Raw genomic sequence first — 20,743 nt, 5'->3', positions numbered from 1 at the left:
ATGAAAACCAGCTAACAATGAGCAACCTGTTTTCTCTACATGTCTTCACTGGAAAGAGTTCAAACCCTGAAGATGCCAATCACAACAACTCAGTACCCAACTGTTCTGGGCAATACTCTATTCATAGCTATTCTCACCTTATACTAACAAACACTCCTTGATTTATATTCTATGAAGTGGTTCTTTGCAAACTGGCAGTAGCTACAAGAAATAATGAACTTTAAGTAATAGAAATATGATATTAAGAATCACGTGATAACTATGTCAGTGCCATGTTCAAAATTGATTTGAAATAACCATGGAAAACCTTAAAATTGGTGATCAGATCCCATTTTCAGATCAAATATTCCTGATAATGTTATGGGGAGCCCACCAGAGATGACCACTAAGACATAGTTTATAACCAACTAAAAGGCTTAATTCTAGCCAGCTCGGACTAAACTCAGATATTCAGGACTCAAGTGTAGCCAGTGTGTAGCGTACACTCTCTTAGCAGGGGCAGGCTGGTATTTAATGCAAGCAAGTAGTTTAATAAAAGCTGAGATAGAGCTTAGCTGGAGGGGGGTTCTGCATAAGCAGGCAGTTTAACAGAAGCTACGCTAGCCAGGACCTCAACCTCAGATTCTTAAAGCACAATTGGCTAATTTTCCCATAAGCCTTCCCTTGAAGGATACCAAATCCTAGTCAAGCCTAACATGGTCTAAGTAAGAATACAAGATGGAAGGACCTCTGTGCTGTCCTGCCCTGTCACAGGACACCCAAACTTGAGGAGTTTTCTATTTAGAATTTTACAGGTATATTAAAAATGATGCACTTAAATATATTTTTTCAAATAAGATAGTTATCTAAAGTTATATACATAATAAAATACATGCAGAAGAAATGCTACAAAGTCAAATTATTGTTGTTACATGAAGCATATATCCCATCTCTTCTTTGCCTGTGACCCATCAGAAATCCTCAACTTTAGGGCACAAAAACAGGAACTTTGGGTACTTTCAGAGAAATTAGAAAATATTTATGCCCCCTCTGTTTAAATAATGCTTTTCAAATAATTTATAGAATTTGACTAAAGACAATTACAGCTACTCTAAAAACACATTTTCAAATATTTCTAAATTTAAATATTCCTGTTACCCCGTGATTCATTTGTGCTCTTAAGTTAGAAATGTGTTGAATGTTTTATTATCAGATTAGAAACACAATTCATCTGGATTTAAACTGGGGACACAGTAGAATAGAACAAGGCTTCATTTCTCTGTGGGGATGTGGGTGCTCCCTGGTATTTTCTTAATCTTTCTGAATGGAAAAGAAAATGCATGCAGTCGTTTCTTTGACTGAACTTTATTATATGATCCATGAAAGAAGAAATAGCTCATTGGCCTTTGTCATGACAGTGCAATGATTCAGCAAAATGGAGCTGATTGTTGAGACCCTACAAGCGTGGACTGTGAAAGGGTGGCCACATTCTCACTGCCCAGCTTGGCCAGTCACTGCCCCCAACAGTTAACCGTTCATCCGGCCCAGGAATTTGGGCACCCACTGAAATGTAGGCAGTTTCTTCTTCTCTTACGATTTGTGATTTGTAACTCGTGTTTATTGATTTGTTGCTGATTTCGATGAATATCTTCAGGAATGTTACTTTCCTTTTTTAAAAAACAAGAACAAAATCACCTTTAGCTCATTCTTAACACGTTTGGATGCAGTGGCTGGATGCAGTGGCTGTTTGCCACTCAATGCATGCTGACCATTCCCAGACACTAATGAACTGGTGATTGTCTCTTCTCTGTCAGTACCCTTAGCTATCATCACAGTGCACTCTATATAAATAGACTCTGGGCAAAAAAGCAGAGTTCTTGTCCCAGCTCCTTAAAATCTGACTTTCCCAGGATCTGAAGTCTTCAAAGAATGTATTTGAGTCAGCTCTGCTTTGTGTTGAGAAAGAGACTTGGCGATTATTGCTTACATGGATATATTTAAAATTGGTTTCTGAATTAACACTGTACCAGTGGTCTGGAATTGGAAAGCTAAGACCTTCCAGGGTTTCTACAGCATTCCTCTATCACTTGAGTGACTTTTGGAAGAGATAATTTGCCACTCCACAGCAATGTCCGCAATTTTTTTTAACTTTAATTTCTAACAGACTCCACTGAACTTCTTATAAATAATTTTTCTATGAGCCAACCCAGCTTGGTGCTGGCTATCTCACTGGGCTGCTTTAATGGGTTGTGGTGTGAAGAGGTGCAGTTTAAAAAGCCCTTTGCCATGGGGATTGCACCCGTCCTAGCTCTAGTGCAGAGAGTGTCTCCTCCATAGAGCCGTACCTGTTACCTTCCTTCATATCTGTGCTGTGGTCAAACCTAGGGGCACTGAAATGATATGAGCCTCTGCAAACTTGTCCATGTGTCTAGAGCTGTGAGACCTAGATTACTAAGGCACACAATGACCACACCCCCCCCCACAACATAATTAACACGTATCGTTTGACAGTTATGGGGACTAGGAGATGGAAGATTTGAAAACAGCATCATCTCAAAAATTCTGAAATATATACTTGGAATTTTTATGGCCTGTGCAATGTCCTAAATCTTTATGTACATTATATCAAACACTTCCAGGTTCATAAAATAGATAATAATTTTCTTTTTATAACTCATGAGCAAATAAATTTCATACAAACAGTGTGACACATTCAAACAAACAGTAATAAGTCAGTATATCCAAGTTTTCATGTGTTACCCCATAATGTCATCCTGCCTCTTTCACAGTAGAACGCAGAGACTTTTAGGAGTACATAATATATAGATTTTTGGTAAAAAGTAATGAGGACCCAAGCTAAGAAGTAGACCCTGAAGAGATTATATTGATAGTATGCTGTGATGTGGTATTGTAGCCTTGTCAATAATAAAGCAGTATTTCCAGAGCAAGAACTGGAAGGCTCATGGTAGAACTGAGGTTCACAACATGTGTTTCTTGGGGGATCAGAGTAAAAGCCCAATCTTTGTTCAATAAGAAGAACTTTACTATCCCACTCATATACTTCATAGTATGACATTTTCCTTTAGGAAAATTCACATTAACAACCATTGGCTTCTCAAGATGATCTAAAAAAAAGTTGCTGTCTTGTGTATGCTTTTGAGACATGTGGACAAAGATTTGGAGTTATACTACAGATGCAGCTTTAGGATAAACTCTGCTTTTGATCAGTTTTCTTCAGATTTTACCTGAAAGAGATTCAATATGTATAGACAGAATTGACAATAGAGGGATCAGTGGTCTGGAGTTGAACTCATTTAAATTTATCAGTTGAGGATGAGTTTGACAGATGTTGAAGAAGAATACATATACCTTTGTCCAAGAAGCTGATAGAAAGTAATGTCTGGGTAGGTGACCAAGCACAGACTTGACAGCAAAGGAGTAGCAGGAAACCTCCTTTCCTAGGGACTTGAGACAGTGGGACACTTAGATTCTCATTGCATCTGGTCCCCTTTGCTTTTTGTCCTTTAGCCTGGGCACATAAAGACAGCCAACACACTTGTCTGACTTCAGCTAATTCCCGACTTTTAAATGAGAGTTTTATTGTGTCAAAAGTTTTGTTGAATTATGAACCAGATCTGGAATTTTGAACTCTTTAGATCAAAATGTCAACAAAATTATCCAGAGCTGCATGTATAAGTGAGTGCTAGCCCTGACAGCGGAGTGGCTGCTTTGTGGAGGCTTATTGAACAGGCACATTCTACAAAGATCCACATTCTACCAGACCGAAGACCAGCTGCTATCCTTTCTTCTCAACAAAGAACTCCTGTGTTTGAACAAAACCATGCACTGTATGCCCAGCAGCAGAAGGGAGTCTGAGCAGTGATGTCAAAGTATACCATGATGTCACCACAATTCACAAAGAATTACAGTTAATGCCATGTGAAGTGGGGCCAAATTCAACACTTTCCCTCTTGGGTACTTCACAGTCTGAGAGACAGAAGCAAGGCCAGAGGTCAGGTCTTTGTATAGTTTTGTTTCGCATTCTCCAGACACCCTAATTTTGGAAGCAGCGAAGAGAGAAGACAGCCTGTTAAAGAAAGGTCCCTGACCATCTGCAGAGAATGAATTCTAGTGTCTGGAAGCCCCAGTGTCTACACTACAATAATTCTTAGGCTCTCTCCTGGAGACTACTAGATAAACAAATTTTACTAAAAACAATATGCAAAAGGAAAAAAATCCAGATGTGTTTAACAATAAATTTACACAAGAATGTGGCCAAATCTCTGGAATAAACAAGGAAGGAGAGATAGAGAGCACCTGAGAGTTTGAGTACATGCTTGTTCCCTCTCAGAGTATTTAGTCAACCATCAGATGGATAAGATCCCTGTCTTCATGAAAAGCAGAGCAGAATAACTTCTAAATATTTGCAACCTGAAAGACTAATTACTCTTCTTGGTGTCTCATAACACCAGCCTTGCTGTCTGGCTTTTCCTCATTTGCTTTGTAACAAAAAAATAAGAACTTGGAGGCTAAGGTTATAGTTCAATTTAAGTGAAATGCTTGCATCAGGGCCTGAGTTCAATTCCCAGGCATAACATGTAAATGCATGCAGACATACATGCAGAGACGCATGAACACACGTGAGGCAAGAACCACGGAACCAGAGTGGATGACCTGTGTTCTCTTGAATGTATATGAACATGCTACTCAGGAGCATGTTTAAGCACCAATGTGGAGCTTAAATTAGAATGGCTACCATATGTAGTCATTTGGGGCAAAGAGGAAAATTCTTCAAAATCACAATATGGCACCGTCATCTCTGTCACTGCTCACAGACTGAACTCACTCATTCATGCAATGTTTATTGTGTGCTGGCACCATTCTCAGAGGACAGTGAATTAGTTAGCTGTCTTTGTCCTTGTGGTGTTACATCCTAGAAGACAGAAAAGAGATACCACGCACACAAGTATATTATATTGTATCAAACTAGTGCTGTGAAATAAAGTAACAGAACGAGATCAGAGGACTAGGGGCTGGGATGAGATAGAGTATCCAGTCAGCTGAGACAGTGTCTTGCTGGGACGGTAGATACTTTTGCAAGCACGCTTGTAAAGAGACAAGAGGACTGCTGTAAAATGTCTGCTATAACTTGGTCTTCAGGTGCGACTCCTAGTAATGAGAGTCGGGAGGCCTCTGACTCTGTTGCCTGCTTTTGGGACCCATTCATTCTGCCAGATTTCTTCATCCAACCTCGGTGGAGGAGGGAGTGCCTAGTCTCACTGCAACTTGATGTACCATGGTTGGCTACTATCCTTGGGGTGCCCACCTGGACCTGAAGAAAAGCAGTGGAGGAGGTGTGGATGGAGTGGGGTGGGGATAGGGGAGGTGGGGGTCTTGGGAAAGGGAGGGGAGAAGCAGCTTTGGTTAGAATGTAAAAACAAGAAAATAAACTTTTAGAAAAATCTCTCTCTCACACACACACACACACACACAGCATGGAGAAGAAGACTCCAGTCAGATTCAATAACTGGGGCTGTCCTAAGAGGAGAACACATTTTGTTCATTTGGAAAACTACCAGGAAAATGAGTTAGAAAGAGATGGAGTCAGAAAGGAAACTCGGGTAGATGAAGAAGGATCTTGTGAGTCCTTGTAAGGATGTGGGGTGAATACACGGGAGATGATTAGTCTGATAATTGAGGGCCAAGCTCTAGAAAAAAAGAGTACCATGTATAAGGAGGATTCTTCTGAGAAAACTTTGTCTTCAGTAAAAAGGAGTTGATATTTTCACATACACTTCTATTTCCTAGTGGTACATTAGAATATGGGAGAACTGAGCCTTACCCCAGCTGGGACCAACGACCTATCAGCATCTCCCACTAGAGTGTGCAGGTGGCTATCTACTGGATCCTGGCTACCTTAGAGTGGCCAGCCACCTATCAGCATCTCCTACTAGAGTGCAGGTGGCTATCTACGGGATCCTGGCTACCTTAGAGCTGCAGTGTTGCTTTAGGCAACAAGGTGTGACTGACAGAACCATGAGCATCCTCCTTCCTCCTGTCTCTTGTGATTCTAGACTCTAAGACACAGTATGTCATAGTCTGGAGGGACCACACCCTAGTGATATTTAATGTTGCTCTTCCTGCACTTCACACCTGATGATGCCATGCCCCAGGAATGTGATCCCTGGGCAAGTACTTTTTAACCTTTCAGAAGGACCTCAGAAATTTTTTTAAATGGATGTGATTTTAGTTAGTCTTCAGGATTATTGTGGAAACTAAGTGAGAACACATGTAATTACCTAAGTATAGGGAATTTTTAGCAAATGTTAGTTACCTCAGTCTTTCTTTTTGCTTTTGCCCTTGTGACCTCTAGTCTTCATGAGCTCACTTCCCATTTTCTCTCACCTTTTCCTGTAACACAGTAAGATTCATCCTGCTCGCCCTTGACAGAGACTATGCCTACAGTCTACCTGACTTCTCCCTAGCACCTTAGCAGCCAGCATAATGCTTAGAGTCGCTTGATTTGGTTTAGTTGGGGTGTAATCGACAGCTTAGTGTGTCACTCCTCAGAGGGCATTTTCATGACAAATAAACAACCACATAGATGGTTTTAATACAAAGATGTCTGTATTATTTTTTTCCTATGTGGACCCTGTGTTTTGGAAGTTTCCAGCAACTCAAAACATTACATGTGCTAGGTAATGATTTATTTGCCAATTTTATGACTTAAAGACCAGAGTTTGAAATTAAGAAATACATACAGCAAAGATCAGCGTTCATCACATTTGTATAATTGAGGTAGTTGGTGCTTTGGTGACCTTATATGGTTTTATTGCAGATAAACATATTTCTCTTAGAGTTATGAAAAACTAAACCTAGCTCACAGGCTATTGTGGGTGCCATTGTGAATTATGAGAGATCCTGTTTTCTCATTCTGGAAACTTAAATCAGAAATACCCCCTCCAAAAAAAAAAACATAAAGGAAGAACATTTGTAAAAGAAGAACATTTGGTGGCCATATAAACTGTAAGACATTGAGTTGTTGTTGTGGCTGCTATTAGGGGAGGTGGGGAGCAAGGAGGTGTGGACCACAGGTTTAGACTGGGGAGGACACCTCATTCATTTCCACATGTGCTTCCAAGTCACAGACTGCACATGAAACCATGCATTCATCCATTCATGCATGCATGTTGTTCCAGCCATGGTGATCTGGACGACAGTATTCAATCTGGCCATTGCCACAGAAATATTTTATAGTACACCTCTCCATGGTTCATGGCATTCTACAAGACAGAATTTTGAGGTTGTTACTTCCCAGCCATTTGATCTTGAGGAAGTTAGCTTCTCAACCTCAGTGTTATAAGCTGTCCTTGAAATCATTCAAACATAAAAAAGATATATAATATCTTGTGGAAAGATATTATTTGTGAAGAATTGTCTGAGAGAGAGGCAGCCAGTAATTTCACTGGCTCTGGAATGGTAAATGGGTTTGGTCTTCTCGTATGACAACCATAGTCTATTGGATTTGGCTCCTAGAGAATAATAGCTTGAAACATCTAGGGCCATGCAAAAGCTCAAGGGCAAAGAAGCTGCAGTTGCTCGGCCATGTCTGCTCTGGGTCTGGGTGGGAACAGTAGCTGCTCATGCGCCATAGATTTGCCTAGCCCAAGCGCCCAAATGCCCACCCTGGAATTGGGGCAGACAGCCCCAGTGCTTTGTAACTAGATGATTTGTTTGGGCATCTTAAAAGGCCTTGTATCCAATATTCTCTGACCGTTATGTTTCATTAGTGGTTCTTGGGAAAATATGCACCTGGGATCTGGGTCCTTTGGGGGTTTCCTGGATCTGTTTTTCATCCATTCATTACACAGATACGAGTTATGTCTACTGCAAGGAACACATCACCAATACATTTTGAAAAGCTCCAATAGGTTTCTTTTTTTTAAATCATTGCTCTTCTTTCTTCTATCCTGTAGAGTTAAAATACAGACACAGAGCTTCCCCACTTACCATGCCGCAAATCTACCCAAGTTCAGAGTGTGCACCTCATGTCTGGTTTTAGACTTCCAAGCCTTGGCTTTTCTTTTGGCTTCATTTATCCACTTAAAAGTTTTTCATTGTATTACATCAGATGTATATCTTATTGTGAAGATCTTAATCATGAAGAATATAATTGGATATTTTATACCTCCCCCCACTTGTAAGCATAATCAGGAAATGAGGTATAAGTATATGTAAGAACATACTATGTCCCATATACTTTGGTCTGGATTAAATAATTCAGAGACACTCTGATCAGATTTGCAGTTTAGTTTTCCTTATTTGTCTCTCCCAGTGCTGAAAATAGAGGGGTTTAACAGTATCTTACCTCATGGGTTGGATCAAGAAAAGCTTGACATCACTGGCTCAGAATTTGATGCTTGCAGCTGAGGTCTTTATGGGAACCATTTGAAACAGGTCCAACATGAACCCATCGAAGAATATTTATGTTATAAAAACTGACTGGTTTATTTAATTTGTTTTCTTCTGTGACTTCTAGTCAAGATGTTTTTATACGGTACAGTATGTAGAACATTCCAGTCTTGGGTTCCACCTGTTTGCTTGCGATCAGCTGTGGAAAGTAAAGGGAAAAAGTCCTCTCTGCATGCGCTGAAGGCCTGCTGCCCAGAATCTAGAAGATGTGTTGAAAGTCAGTGAGCTAGCTGGATCGCGGACTATGGTAGCTTGTTGAAGGAGACCCTTCCCTGCTGCCTCTAGCTAGGCCTGGGAAATGAAGGAGCATTGGCAGTGGTGTGGCCATGTTTTCTACTCCTAAGTAAAGGGCTGCCTATCTGCAAGTATGAATGTGTTTATAAGAGAGCATATAAAACATCATACACTTAAAGTGTTAAAGTCAAGCATGGTGTCTATTCATTGCTTATGAGCATTCAAAAGGTTATTATTAATACTCGTTTGCCTCAGGGCATTATTGGTGCTATTTTGCTTGTCTATATATTGTTTATTGAATGTCTTATACTTCATGGCCCTCAAGATAAACATTTGGTGAACTAATCTACGCTGTGCAATCATTATGGATGGAGATGAGATTAGACCCCTGCTCCATCTGATAGTTAGTACCAGGATATGAAGAAGCTTCATCAGGCCAAAATATTCAGTGAGGTTTCTATCCCTTTCCAGAGGATTTCTTGCAACTGCCAAAATAAGGAGTGCTCACTACCTCACTTTAGTGTCGTGTCCAGAACGGGTGCGTCGGGGACTCCGTGAGCTGAACACCGCCTTCTGTGACGTCTTACTAATAACAAGTGTAGGTGCACTTGGGAAATAGTCTCTAATAAACTCTAGCTCTTTACAGTAATTCCTGCTCATGTGACAGTTCAGAGGTGTACTATGACCCCAATCATTTGTGGTATGTGCTTTGTTCTGTGCACACAGATACATACACAATGCACATACTTTGTGCATGTGTGTGTGTGTGTATGAGAGAGAGAGAGAGAGAGAGAGAGAGAGAGAGAGAGAGAGCAATGACTGTCATCAATGATTTTGACTCTGGCAAAAAGAAAAACTAAGTTTGCCTATCTGTACCCTGAATTGGAATTGTGAACCAGTCATTGTAGTTGGAATGTTGTGTTTCATTGCTTCCTCAGCACTCGCTGTGCATCTAAATATCAAATATCCTGTAAAGCAGAAATACAAAGATCTACAATACCATGTCCATTTATTAGAATAAAAGCATTAGGTTCTCTCCCAGAGTCTATGAGCCAGTCAAGGGGTTTAGCCCAGTTAACAATGGCAGAAATGAATTCCACCTTGTGGAGTGGGCTTTAAATCCAATCAGAAAGTGGTTGATTGCTCTCATAGCATCTGTTCCACCATTGTACCAGGGGGCATATCTTGCCAGATTGGTCACCATTTCAGTGTTCACACTTGGGTAAGACTGATTGAGACATTTCTCCCTTTGTAGTATATATAGAATCTTTTAGCACTATGAAAGTTAGGCAGTGGGCATGAAATTTCCAAGTCAGTACCAACTTAATTTGTCCATGTTTTATGACTCAGAAATGTAGTGTCTTCAATAACAGAATTTTAACATTGTGTTCCACGGGATAGCCAAGAACAATGGCAATGGGCTCTAATGATTGAAAGGGGTCTTGTGGGACTCCACTGATCAACAGCTCACAAAGACAACCCATATCTGACACTGTGCTTTTTATTTATACGGTATCTGGGAAGTTTATTCTCTAGAAAGAAACAAAAACAAACAAACAAAAACTGCACAGATCTCAAATTAGCCTCAGTGTGATATTCAGGCAAATATATTCATTGTTCAAACTCCGTACCAGTTCTGAATTGGGTTTGTATAAAAGAAAATTCCAAAAATAAAAGTGGTTTAAACTAATAGAGATATGTTCTCTCAGAAAAAAAAAATAGAAGCTAAGAAACTAAGATATAACCAGTCCCAGTGTGGCACAGAAGCTAGGCTCTGTCCTCTGCACTGCTCCGTCTCTAGCCTGAGTCTTTCTTTCTTAAGGTTTTCTCATTTTTCCAAGATGGCTATAGGAGCCAGCAAGAAGGAAGGCAGACAGAGGGCAGTTGGGGACCTTCACGATAAGTCAGAGTCTTTAACTAGTCTTCCCAGGACACATTTTATTTCCACTTATATGCCAATAATTACAATTTAAATGTATGGTCAAGGAGAAATGTCTTCTTTTTAACTGAAAATATTACCATCCCAATAAGATTAAAGCTGTATCACAGGGAAAGCATGGATGCATCTATTACAGGGCAACTCATAGTCTCTACTATCTATAAAGAAAAGCCTGAGGAAGAATGGAGCTAGATTCTGAACGAGTCTTTCTTTATACCAAGGATACTTAATTCCGAATTTGGAGGATCAGTAGGCGTACACACAAGCAAAGAACTGATCAGGAGGGTTCAATACAGAAAGTATAAAATGCTCAAAGGCACAGAAAGTTCTGGCATTATTCTTACCAACTCAGCCCATTTCTACATTCCTAGTTGCTTTCTTTTCTGTTAATGATATATCTGAAAGTAACAGTTTAAATTTTAATTAATCTAATAGTAATTCATAATTAATAGATTAAAACGTCAGGAATGATCATCCTGATACAAGTGCAAACAATTTTCTACCTGCACCAAAAGAAGAGCATTCTATCTGATGATAAAGTAGTTCATGTTTTGAAACTAACTGAGTTTGAATATTTTGGCATCTTCATAAGGGAATTGATACAGAGGAAAAGTAGAAAGGCAATTGTGTCAGGGAGCTATGTGTGCTTTAAGCATTGAAATAAAGCGATGCTCTGTTAGAACTGACTTGCTTCACATCCTAGGGTCCACAGACCCACCCCCGAGAGCACTAAGCTGGGTTCTGGCCAAGTTACTCATATAATGTATCCCCTCCTGTTTAGCCATTCCTAATGTGAGTGTTACTTTGGGTCTAAGAGAGCTAAATTGTTCTTTTCCCAATATGGTTTTGGAGCCATGAGAAGTCTTTAAAGTATGGAAGAACTTTCTGTGATTATCTGCTCTGGTTCCATTGAAGACATCAGTGTCCTTTAAATTTTTCCATTGAGAAACCTGCAAGTTCTATAAATTAAGAAATAGATCCAGTTATGTTTGAGATACCTGAGAGCATAAATTCCCATGCCCACTGCCCATCTTGTCCTTCTACATAGCTGAGGATCTTGTCAACTCAAACCTGTCTCTCTTCAGTCCTGGGCAACAGAGCCCTGAGACAGACTGTGGTCCTCAGTCAGAATGTGCCATGCATTCTCAAGTGAGTCAGTTCCAATAAAGAATCTAGTTTTGTGACCATTTTTCTCCTGCCTCTGGGTTTTTCTTATTTCTAAGTAGCTGAGGTTGAATGCCACACTTCGGAAGGATATGCTGTAAATGTCACAGCCACATGTGCCCCTGCAGGGTTTACTCCAACTCTCCATCCCTTTCTAAGCTGGGAAGGTTCTTCGTCTATCAGATCTTCTGTTTCTCTCATCAAAGTCACTGTGTTTTATGCTTTGGGAATACTGTGTGTCTATATTTGTAGCTCTTCTCATGATTATCCTCTTGCTTTTATGGCTCATGATGATTTGGGTATTGTCTTCTCCCAGCTAGACCAGACATCCCCTGCAGGTGGGCCCATACATGCTTAACTGTATCACCGAACTCTGCTTTTCATATAGCACCGGACCCTTAGCAGAGCCTCAAAAATGTTACTTAGATGGTTAAATCACTTTTTAAAGTAGGTACTTCTGCAATTCCCCTTTCACAATGTCCTAAAAATGTAAGTACAGGTAAATACTGACCATTCATGTGGAGGCCTGTCTATGGATAAGAATGTTGAAAATAACGCTACTACAGTTCTGCAGAAACTGATCAAAGAAGCCCTAATGACTAGTGCTGAGCCTCTTGAAATGTCACTCCATTTCTTCTCATTAAGAACAATAATTGACATCAAAGCATGGCAAGGCTTTGGCATTAGCTCAATACAAAATTCCAGGATATGCAACCCACTGTCATATGGTGTCGTTGCTAGTTTCTAGCCAGCTTTTCTAACTATTTATTCTCTGTGCCCAACAGCCCCACCCATTTCTCTCTCTTGCCTAGCTACTGACCATTCAGCTCTTTGTTAGGCCAATCAGGTGTTTTAGGCAGGCAAAGTAACACAGCTTCACAGAGTTAAACAAATGAGACATAAAAAATGCAACGCATCTGTGCATCATTAAACAGATGTCCCACAGCATAAACAATTGTAACGCATCTTAAACTAACACTCTGCAACTATGGATCTGGCTTGTTTCTCTGACTTAAACATAGGAGAGAAATCTTTAAAGATACAAAGAAGCTTGCCTGCCTACCTGATAAAGGTGTGGTTTCATTAATGCCTGATGTGGACCAACTATGGATGTATTTAGAACATGACTACTTATTAGCCAAGGACCCTTAGGCAAAATACATAACTTCAACTTTACAACAGGGATACCTTGCATGATCATTTTGAAAGTTAATGAGATGTTTGTTTTTGTTTTATACAGGAAAGAGCCAGGCAGAGTCATCCCTGGCACACACACACACACACACACACACACACACCTTTGTTAGTGTTACTGGAAGTGTTGCTGAAAAAACCTACTATCACAGCATTAAAGAAATGTTAACCTACAGATGAAGCACTCTTCCAGTTTCTTTAAATACAGTAATGAACCCAATGTGCAAAGCCCTTATGCAGTTTGTGTTCTAAGTAACATTCAGCACCTGGAGATCATTGAAAAAAATGTTTCCAGTTGCAGTCAGTTTACATCTGTGTATTCTGTAATTTAAGAGAGACCTCATTATTGACACTGAGAATGACTTTTGCACTAAGGTTCTCATAACATCAGTAGTTCAGGATCTATTTTTACTTTTTCCCAGTCCTTCCCAGTCTCCATCCCCTGTCTTCTATAATCTTCCCATGTATATACTTGAACTATAAAGATACTTCTATCCATAGTACAGATTTCCCTCTTATTTGGTTTGTATTTGATTAAATCAGTCCCTTTAAAATCAAGTACATCTTGTGTCTCTCAGAGATGAGGTCCGTGTGTGTCATTTGGTTAGCCATTGGTCTTGCCATCGATCCCTGCATGGGGAGGTGCCTTGTTGAATTATATATTTTTCTTTCTCATTAGATTGTTGGCTGTGATCACCAGCTGGGAAGCACCGCCAAGGAGGATAACTGTGGGGTCTGCAACGGAGATGGGTCCACCTGCCGGCTGGTCCGAGGGCAGTATAAATCCCAGCTCTCGGCAACTAAATGTAAGACACTAAGAGATGGGCAGTTTGGTACTTGTTGACTTGTTATTCAATCCTCACCTAACTGTGGTCCCCCTCCACAACTTTTGAACAAAACATCTACCAAAGTGGAGAAGAATCTGAAAATTTGGAGGGAATATGGTCCTGCCTTATGGGTTCATGTGGAACAAGTCAGATCGCCAGTTGTAACCTGAAGGAGGGACCCTTTCCTTCTGAGGCACAGTGGGAGGGAACATTAGAAACAACTGAGTTTTTCTGCTCAATGGGAATACAGACTTCATCCTAGCTCCTGTATGATATGTGTTCTGAGATTCCTGATAGAAGTATCACAGAGAAAGTGGGGCAATCAGATCGAACTCACCCCTACTACTGCAAAGTCACATGGCCTTTGTTTTTAAGGTGGCCTGAGGGCAGTGCTGGCAATAGGTTCTTTTAGAGTTAATGCTAGGCCAAAGTTTGGTGAAGCCATTTAAGTTCTGTGAAGCCATTCAATGATCTTTGTGTCCTTCTCTCCCTATATCATCATGTAACATGGCTTATTCTACATGTATGTGCTTTGAACTCCACACTCTCACCTCATGTAGTCTTTTTAGGAACCTTGTAAACAAGGTAGTCTTAATTTTCCGTTATAGAAGACATGACTGAGAACTTCCCAGATGGTATGACTTTCTCAGGTTACATAAAGAGCTAATATTTGAGCCCAGAGTCTGATTCCAGTGCCTAAAACACACATTCCTCTACTATCCCATCATTCTGACTCTGGGTTTGTTAGATATTTATAAATTAGATAGATGGATAAACTCAGAAGACCAAGGGTAACTTTCTAATTGAGTCTGTGAGAATAGAAGGCATAAATGCCAAGGTATCTAAACCATGGAGCCGCATGCCCATGTGAATTATTATAATAGTCTCTTCTGTAAGGTTCACTACACAGAAAGAAGCATGGCCTCTCTACTCAAGGGCATGGGTTTTTAGAGCCATTTTGACCCTGGTTTAATGTTTTTATTATCTATGACCCTTCAGTATGTCATTTCCTAATATCTATTTTAATATGTCTCCACAGCCTGGGAAATCAGAATAAATTTTTGCCTGTGGTTTTGTTATCTTTACTTGTTGACTGGTCGGAGGAAAACAACTGACATATGGCAGGTTTATGGCTTTAAATGGACCTGTAGGTCAAGAGGAAAGGCAAACAGACTGCTTGTGGAAGCACTGGAGAACTATTCTGTGAAGCCAAGGAAAGGCACCTTGCCAAAAGGGAGGAGCCTCTTGGGAAGAGAGGCAGGAAGAATGGCCAGGGATGTTTAAGCAGATGAAAAATTGTAGATGCCCACTTAGGAAGCTCACCACATTTTCACTGCCCTGGAGGAAGAGAAGAAATATGATTCTCTGAAAAACTAAAACTTCTAAGGACTCTGGCAGCTAACATGAAGGATGGGGTGACGCTGACATTAATAAAGCACATCCAGGCAAGAGCGTTCTTTGCTCGTCTGTGTTGGTCATATATGTTGGTAGCTTTTTTTATGTGATGAAGAATTAAGGAAGTCAATAGATGGAAACCAGAAATGGGCAGAGGCAGCATTCCTTTGTAACCTCTGAAATTTGGGTTGAATAGTTTTATGGGGAGAAAATGCACTTAAAGGGCCAATTCTAACAGAATTCTCTAGGGAGTGCTGAAGAAGGAGAATCTTTCTAATTATTCGGTCCATAATTGAACTGGTGCCCATCATCCAGGAATGCAGGAATTGCCATTCAGCCCAAAAGTGTTTGTAGGCATGTGTGCAGCAACTGCCCCCTGGTAACTTCTGAAAGCCTGTTTCAATAAAGGGTCTTCCTTTATCGTCGTGCCTCCACCTTCCTGTTCCCATAGTGGAGGCAGAACAGTGTTCGGGCAGGCATTCTTCTCACCCTCCTACTCGGGGCACTCAGTAGCTCCCAGGCTCCCAGCCCCTGCAGGATAGGAAGAGAAGCTCTCAATGAAGAAACTGGGGCAAGTTGAGAGTCATATGTCATCCCCCGTTCTACAAACGCATACCTCAGTGAAAGGGACTCCATTCAAGACCAACAGTGGGTAAATTATATAATACACAGCCTGATGATTATACCTAATGACAAAATGCAATTGATTCATTTACCTTAGCTCAGATGATGTCTCATGACAAAATGATTTATATCAATAAAGCCCGGCATGTGTATGCCCCTCGCCACAATCTGTAGCAGATGCTCACCCAGCTGCCTCGCTTAGACTGTCTCCACCCCAGGAGAATCTCCTGCCCTGTATTCACAGACTTCAAGGCAGCCCACAGGCAAGGGTGATTAGTTGCTCAACAGGCAGTGTGCTGGCCAGGTGAGCATGCTCCACCCCTGAGGCTCTGGAGGAGCGCTGCCAGGTCTCCCCCACGTCTTGCCAAAAGGAGCCATAAGCCAACCACATGCTCACTTCCAACTCCTAGCGCTCGGATTCCCCACACTGAACTCATTTTCTTTCCAAATTTATATCCAAGTTTTTTTTTCTTATGTTATCAAAACTCATGGGAACAAAGGGAAAATAAAAGAGTGGAGAAAGACCATTGCAGAACGCGCCAGAATGAAAAAGAAAAATAGGAGTAACTTATCAAAGCACTGCTGGTGAAGGGAAAGGAAGCCACCATTTTATCAGAAGACACCCTAGTGCCTGCTCCTTTTTCATAGGGAAAGACTCTAGTGATAACGGTCAGTTCTCCTTTCTTACTCAATTATTGACTTCTTCAGACCACTAGGAAAAAATAATTCGCTAACTTTAGCTTGCCTTTGATTCCTAAAATGTAAAGGCTCGTTCCTCTTGCAAGCTTTATTGACATGTGTGGTAGTATGCGTCTTCTTAGACTGTTAGACCCTGATCCAGCCTGCTTGCTATGAATCTGCAAGCAGACCACAGAACTTTCGAATGTAGCTGTAGGTTTCAGTGCTACCAGGACAGCCTCAATCTCTCTCACCACACTCCTTGAGCGGCAAGGGTCATGATAGCACAAGTCAATTATTTGGCATCGTGGCAGATAGAATTCCAAGCAGAAAGAAAGACAAATACAATGGCCCTTGTATCTGTACCCTTGTGACAAATTCCATGAGGGACAAGGAAGAGTTTGAAAAAGCCTAGAGAAATGTTGAAGGCAGGAAGGCAGCCGGGTGAGGAATGCCACCGGCAGTGCGGGGAGTTTTAAAGGAGTTCAGCTCTTAGTTGGAAGAAGATTAGGAGCCATGGGGCATTTTGAATAGAATGGCTTGATGGGAGCCGAGTGTGGAGTTGGGATGACTTTGGAAGGAGGGGGTGAAGTCTGGAGGCTATTGCAGGAAGCTAGGCCAGAGGGTTGGAGCAGTAGCTGTGGATAGGACAAGGAAAGTCCAGCTCTATGTCTCCCGTATTTCTTCTTTTTTTTTAATTTATTAGATTTTTTTAAAAAAATACCAATCCAAGTTCCCACTCCCTCCCATCCTTCCATTCCCTCCACACACCCTCCCACCCCACCCCTATCCACTCCTCAGGGAGGGTGAGGCACATTGCTTTTGGGAAGGTCCAAGGCCCTCCCTACTATATTTAGGCTGAGCAGGGTATACATCCAAAGAGATTAGCATCCCCAAGTAGGGATAAATCATGGTGCCACTCACTGCCAGTGGCCCCACAGTCTGGCCCAGCCATGCAACTGTCACTCACATTCAGAGGGACTAGTTTGGTCCTATACTTGTTCCTTCCCAGTACGGCTGGAGTTGCTGAGCTCCCATTAGCTCAGATAGACTGTTTCAGTGGATGAACCCCTTCATGGTCTTGACCTCTTTGCTCAAATTCTCATTCCTCCCACTCTTCAACTGGACTTTAAGGATCTAGAATACCATTGATTGGGACATGCTCTTGATGGAGGAAGGTCATTGGCTAATAAAGGAACTGCCTTGGCCCATTTTATTGGTTAGAGGATAGGTGGGAGGAGTAAACAGAACAGAACGCTGGGAGGAAGAGGAAGTGAGCTCAGTCTTGACAGCTCTCCTCTCGGGAGCAGACGCCTGAGAGAGACGCCATGCCCCGCTCCCGAGATGAAGCTCTGACCCAGGATGGACATAGGCTAGAATCTTCCCGGTAAGCGCACCTTGGGGTGCTACACACAGATGATTAGAAATGGGCTAAATTAATATGTGAGAATTAGCCTAGAAGAGAATGGGCCAAGCAGTGTTTAAATGAATACAGTTTGTGTGTTGTTATTTCGGGCATAAGCTAGCCAGGCAGGCGGCCAGGGGTGCTGAGAACGCAGCCCCGCCGCCCTTATTACTACATGCTCTGTTATTTCATGTGCCATAGAAAGAAGAAAGAAGCTGCCATTTAAACTAAGATTAGAGTACAACTTTCTGATCGTTACAGGCTTTTCCTTCATCCTTCATTTTAGATTAGTTTTACAGTTAGACATATTTAATCATATAATACTTTTGTATACATGAAATAAATATAATATAAATAAAATGCAACGGAAGAAAACTGATAAGTAAATCTAAAACAAAACCTTTTCTAAGAACTGAGCTCTTTTAAAATTTCTCTTGGAATTGTGAGAGTTTCACATTATATTTATATTATTTCTATACCACCAACTCCCCCTCCAACTCCTCCCATGCCAAATTTATGACCTCTTCTTCTTTGATTATTACTGTTTTACACACACACACACACACACACACACACACACACACACACTGCTGGATCCACTTATTCCATGTACTGTTGCTATATGTATGTGCACTGAGGGTGGATAGCTCTGCTAGCCAGTTTCTGTGTAAACTTGACACAGCTAGAATAATTTTGGAAGGTAGGGAAACTCAATTCAATTTAATTTTTTGATTCTACACCATCAAAATGCCTCATCAGTCTTGGCTGTGGTACTTCTACAGTAAGTCCCCAAATCAGGAAAGTGATCCGTTCAACTTTTCTTTTGAAAGTAATTTTGGCTGTTCTGTTCTGGTTCTTTGCTTTTCCATGTAAGTTTTATAGTCTTCTCGTCCTTATCTGCGAAAATTCTCCTGAGAACTTTGACTAAAAGTATGTTAATTCTTCAGATTGGCTTAGTAGAGAGGGAGTACTTGGCAACTTTAGTACATTAAGTCATTTGACCTGTTAGGATCTCATGTCTCTTCACTAATAGGGTCTGCTTCAGTTTCTTCATCAGTTCTTACTAGTGCTCAGCATATAAATCCTATGGCTTTTAGGTTTATTCCTTTTGTATTTTTCATCAATTACAAATGGTACTATATTTTTTATTTACTTCTTCAATCACACATTACAGTTTATACAAATGTAATCAGTTATTTATTATGCTTGCCATGTGTTTTGCTGTCTAGCTAAATTCACTTGCTAGTCCTATGAGTTTTGGTAAATGATGGGATTTTCTGCATAAATAATCATCTTATTTACTGATAAGGATATTTTTCTTCACTGTTTTAAATTTGTGGGCCAAATATTTTTGACCCTTTTTTTGTCCCGGGCATCTGATGCACTGATAAGGAAGTGAATTGGCATCCTCCTTATTCCCATCTCAGGAGAAAGTATTTCATTTCTCACTACTGAGTATCACAATAGCTGAAGGGTTTTTTAAAAAAATAAGGATTCTACTTTAAATTGACAAAATTCATACACACACACTCCCCCAACACACAGACACACACACACACACACACACACACACACAAACACATTGTACGCACACTCTTCTGAGAGTTGTTATCCTGGATAGATATCAAATTTGATTAAGTTTCCTTTATGGCTCACTTGATGCAATCAAGTAGCTTCTGTTCTATCCTTTTCTTGTGACAAATTGCATTAATTGGTTTTCAGATAAAGAGCCAGCCCTGCATTCCTAGGACAGACCCTCTATGGTCTTATTAACTGGGATAAACTGGTCCAAAGATAAACTCTACTTACTCATGGCTAGTTTTTCCATAGATTGATAATTGATTTGCCAAAATTTGTTGAGAGATTTTTATATCTTTTTTATTTTTTATTATTATTTATTTATTTATTAAAGATTTCTGTCTCCTCCCCATCACCGCCTCCCATTTCCCTCCCCCTCCCCCAATCAAGTCCCCCTCTCTCATCAGCCCAAAGAGCAGTCAGGGTTCCCTGCCCTGTGGGGAGTCCAAGGACCTCCCACCTCCTTCCAGGTCTAGTAAGGTGAACATCCAAACTGCCTAGGCTCTCACACAGCTAGTACATGCAGTAGGATCAAAAACCCAGTGCCATTGTTCTTGACTTCTCAGCAGTCCTCATTGTCCGCTATGTTCAGCGAGTCTGGTTTTATCCCATGCTTTTTCAGACGAAATTCACTAGTCTGTATTTGGGTGTAGGATACTGTCTGTGATTGATTTGGAGATTTTTCTAAGGCTGGCCTCATATAACAAGTTTAGAAATGTTCCCTAATATGTTATTTTTTGGAAAAATATATGGAATTGATATTTATTATTAATATTTATTATTTCTTCTTCAAATGCATGGTAGCATTCACTAGTGAAATCTTATGGGGCTAAAGATTTTTTTTAATACTTAACTTTCTGAACATATGGAATATGGTTATACTGACTATTTTAATGTCCAGTCTCTGTTTTGATTGATGGATTTTTCACTTTAGTTGGGCTATATTTTTGGGTTCTTTACATGTCTGGTAATTTTTGACTGGATGCCAGTCATCGCAGATTTTACTTTGTTGGGTATGAGATATTTTTGTATTCCTATAAATATGCTTAAGCTTTGTTCTGGGAGCAGTTAAGTTACTTGAACTCAATGTGATCTTTTTGAGTCTTACAATTTGGTAGGTGGGAGCAAAGCCATGCTTGGCCTAGAGTTAATTGTACCCTTCTACAAGGCAAGGCCCTTCTAAATACTCAATGTTCTGTGAATTACAATGTCTTCAAGTCTGTCTAGTGGGATAAGACATGCTTCTCAGCCCTG

General features: G+C 40.6%; 1 protein-coding gene across 1 annotated transcript in view; it reads left to right on the top strand.

Moving 5' to 3' along the window:
• The window catches only part of Adamtsl1 (ADAMTS like 1), a 380,631-nt gene that overhangs the window by 126,531 nt on the left and 233,357 nt on the right, over positions 1-20,743 (top strand). The window contains exon 5 of the mRNA XM_041652363.1: positions 13,662-13,788. Coding sequence (XP_041508297.1) covers positions 13,662-13,788 — 127 coding nt within the window. The remainder of the gene's footprint in view (positions 1-13,661; positions 13,789-20,743) is intronic.

This window comes from Microtus oregoni, unplaced genomic scaffold (genome assembly GCF_018167655.1).
Source record: "Microtus oregoni isolate MIOR12 unplaced genomic scaffold, Mior012 000005F_ref0000423, whole genome shotgun sequence".
In the NCBI taxonomy this organism is placed as follows: domain Eukaryota; kingdom Metazoa; phylum Chordata; class Mammalia; order Rodentia; family Cricetidae; genus Microtus; species Microtus oregoni.
The sequence above is the reverse complement of the archived record's forward strand: the minus strand, read 5'-3'. Positions and strand labels throughout refer to the sequence as shown.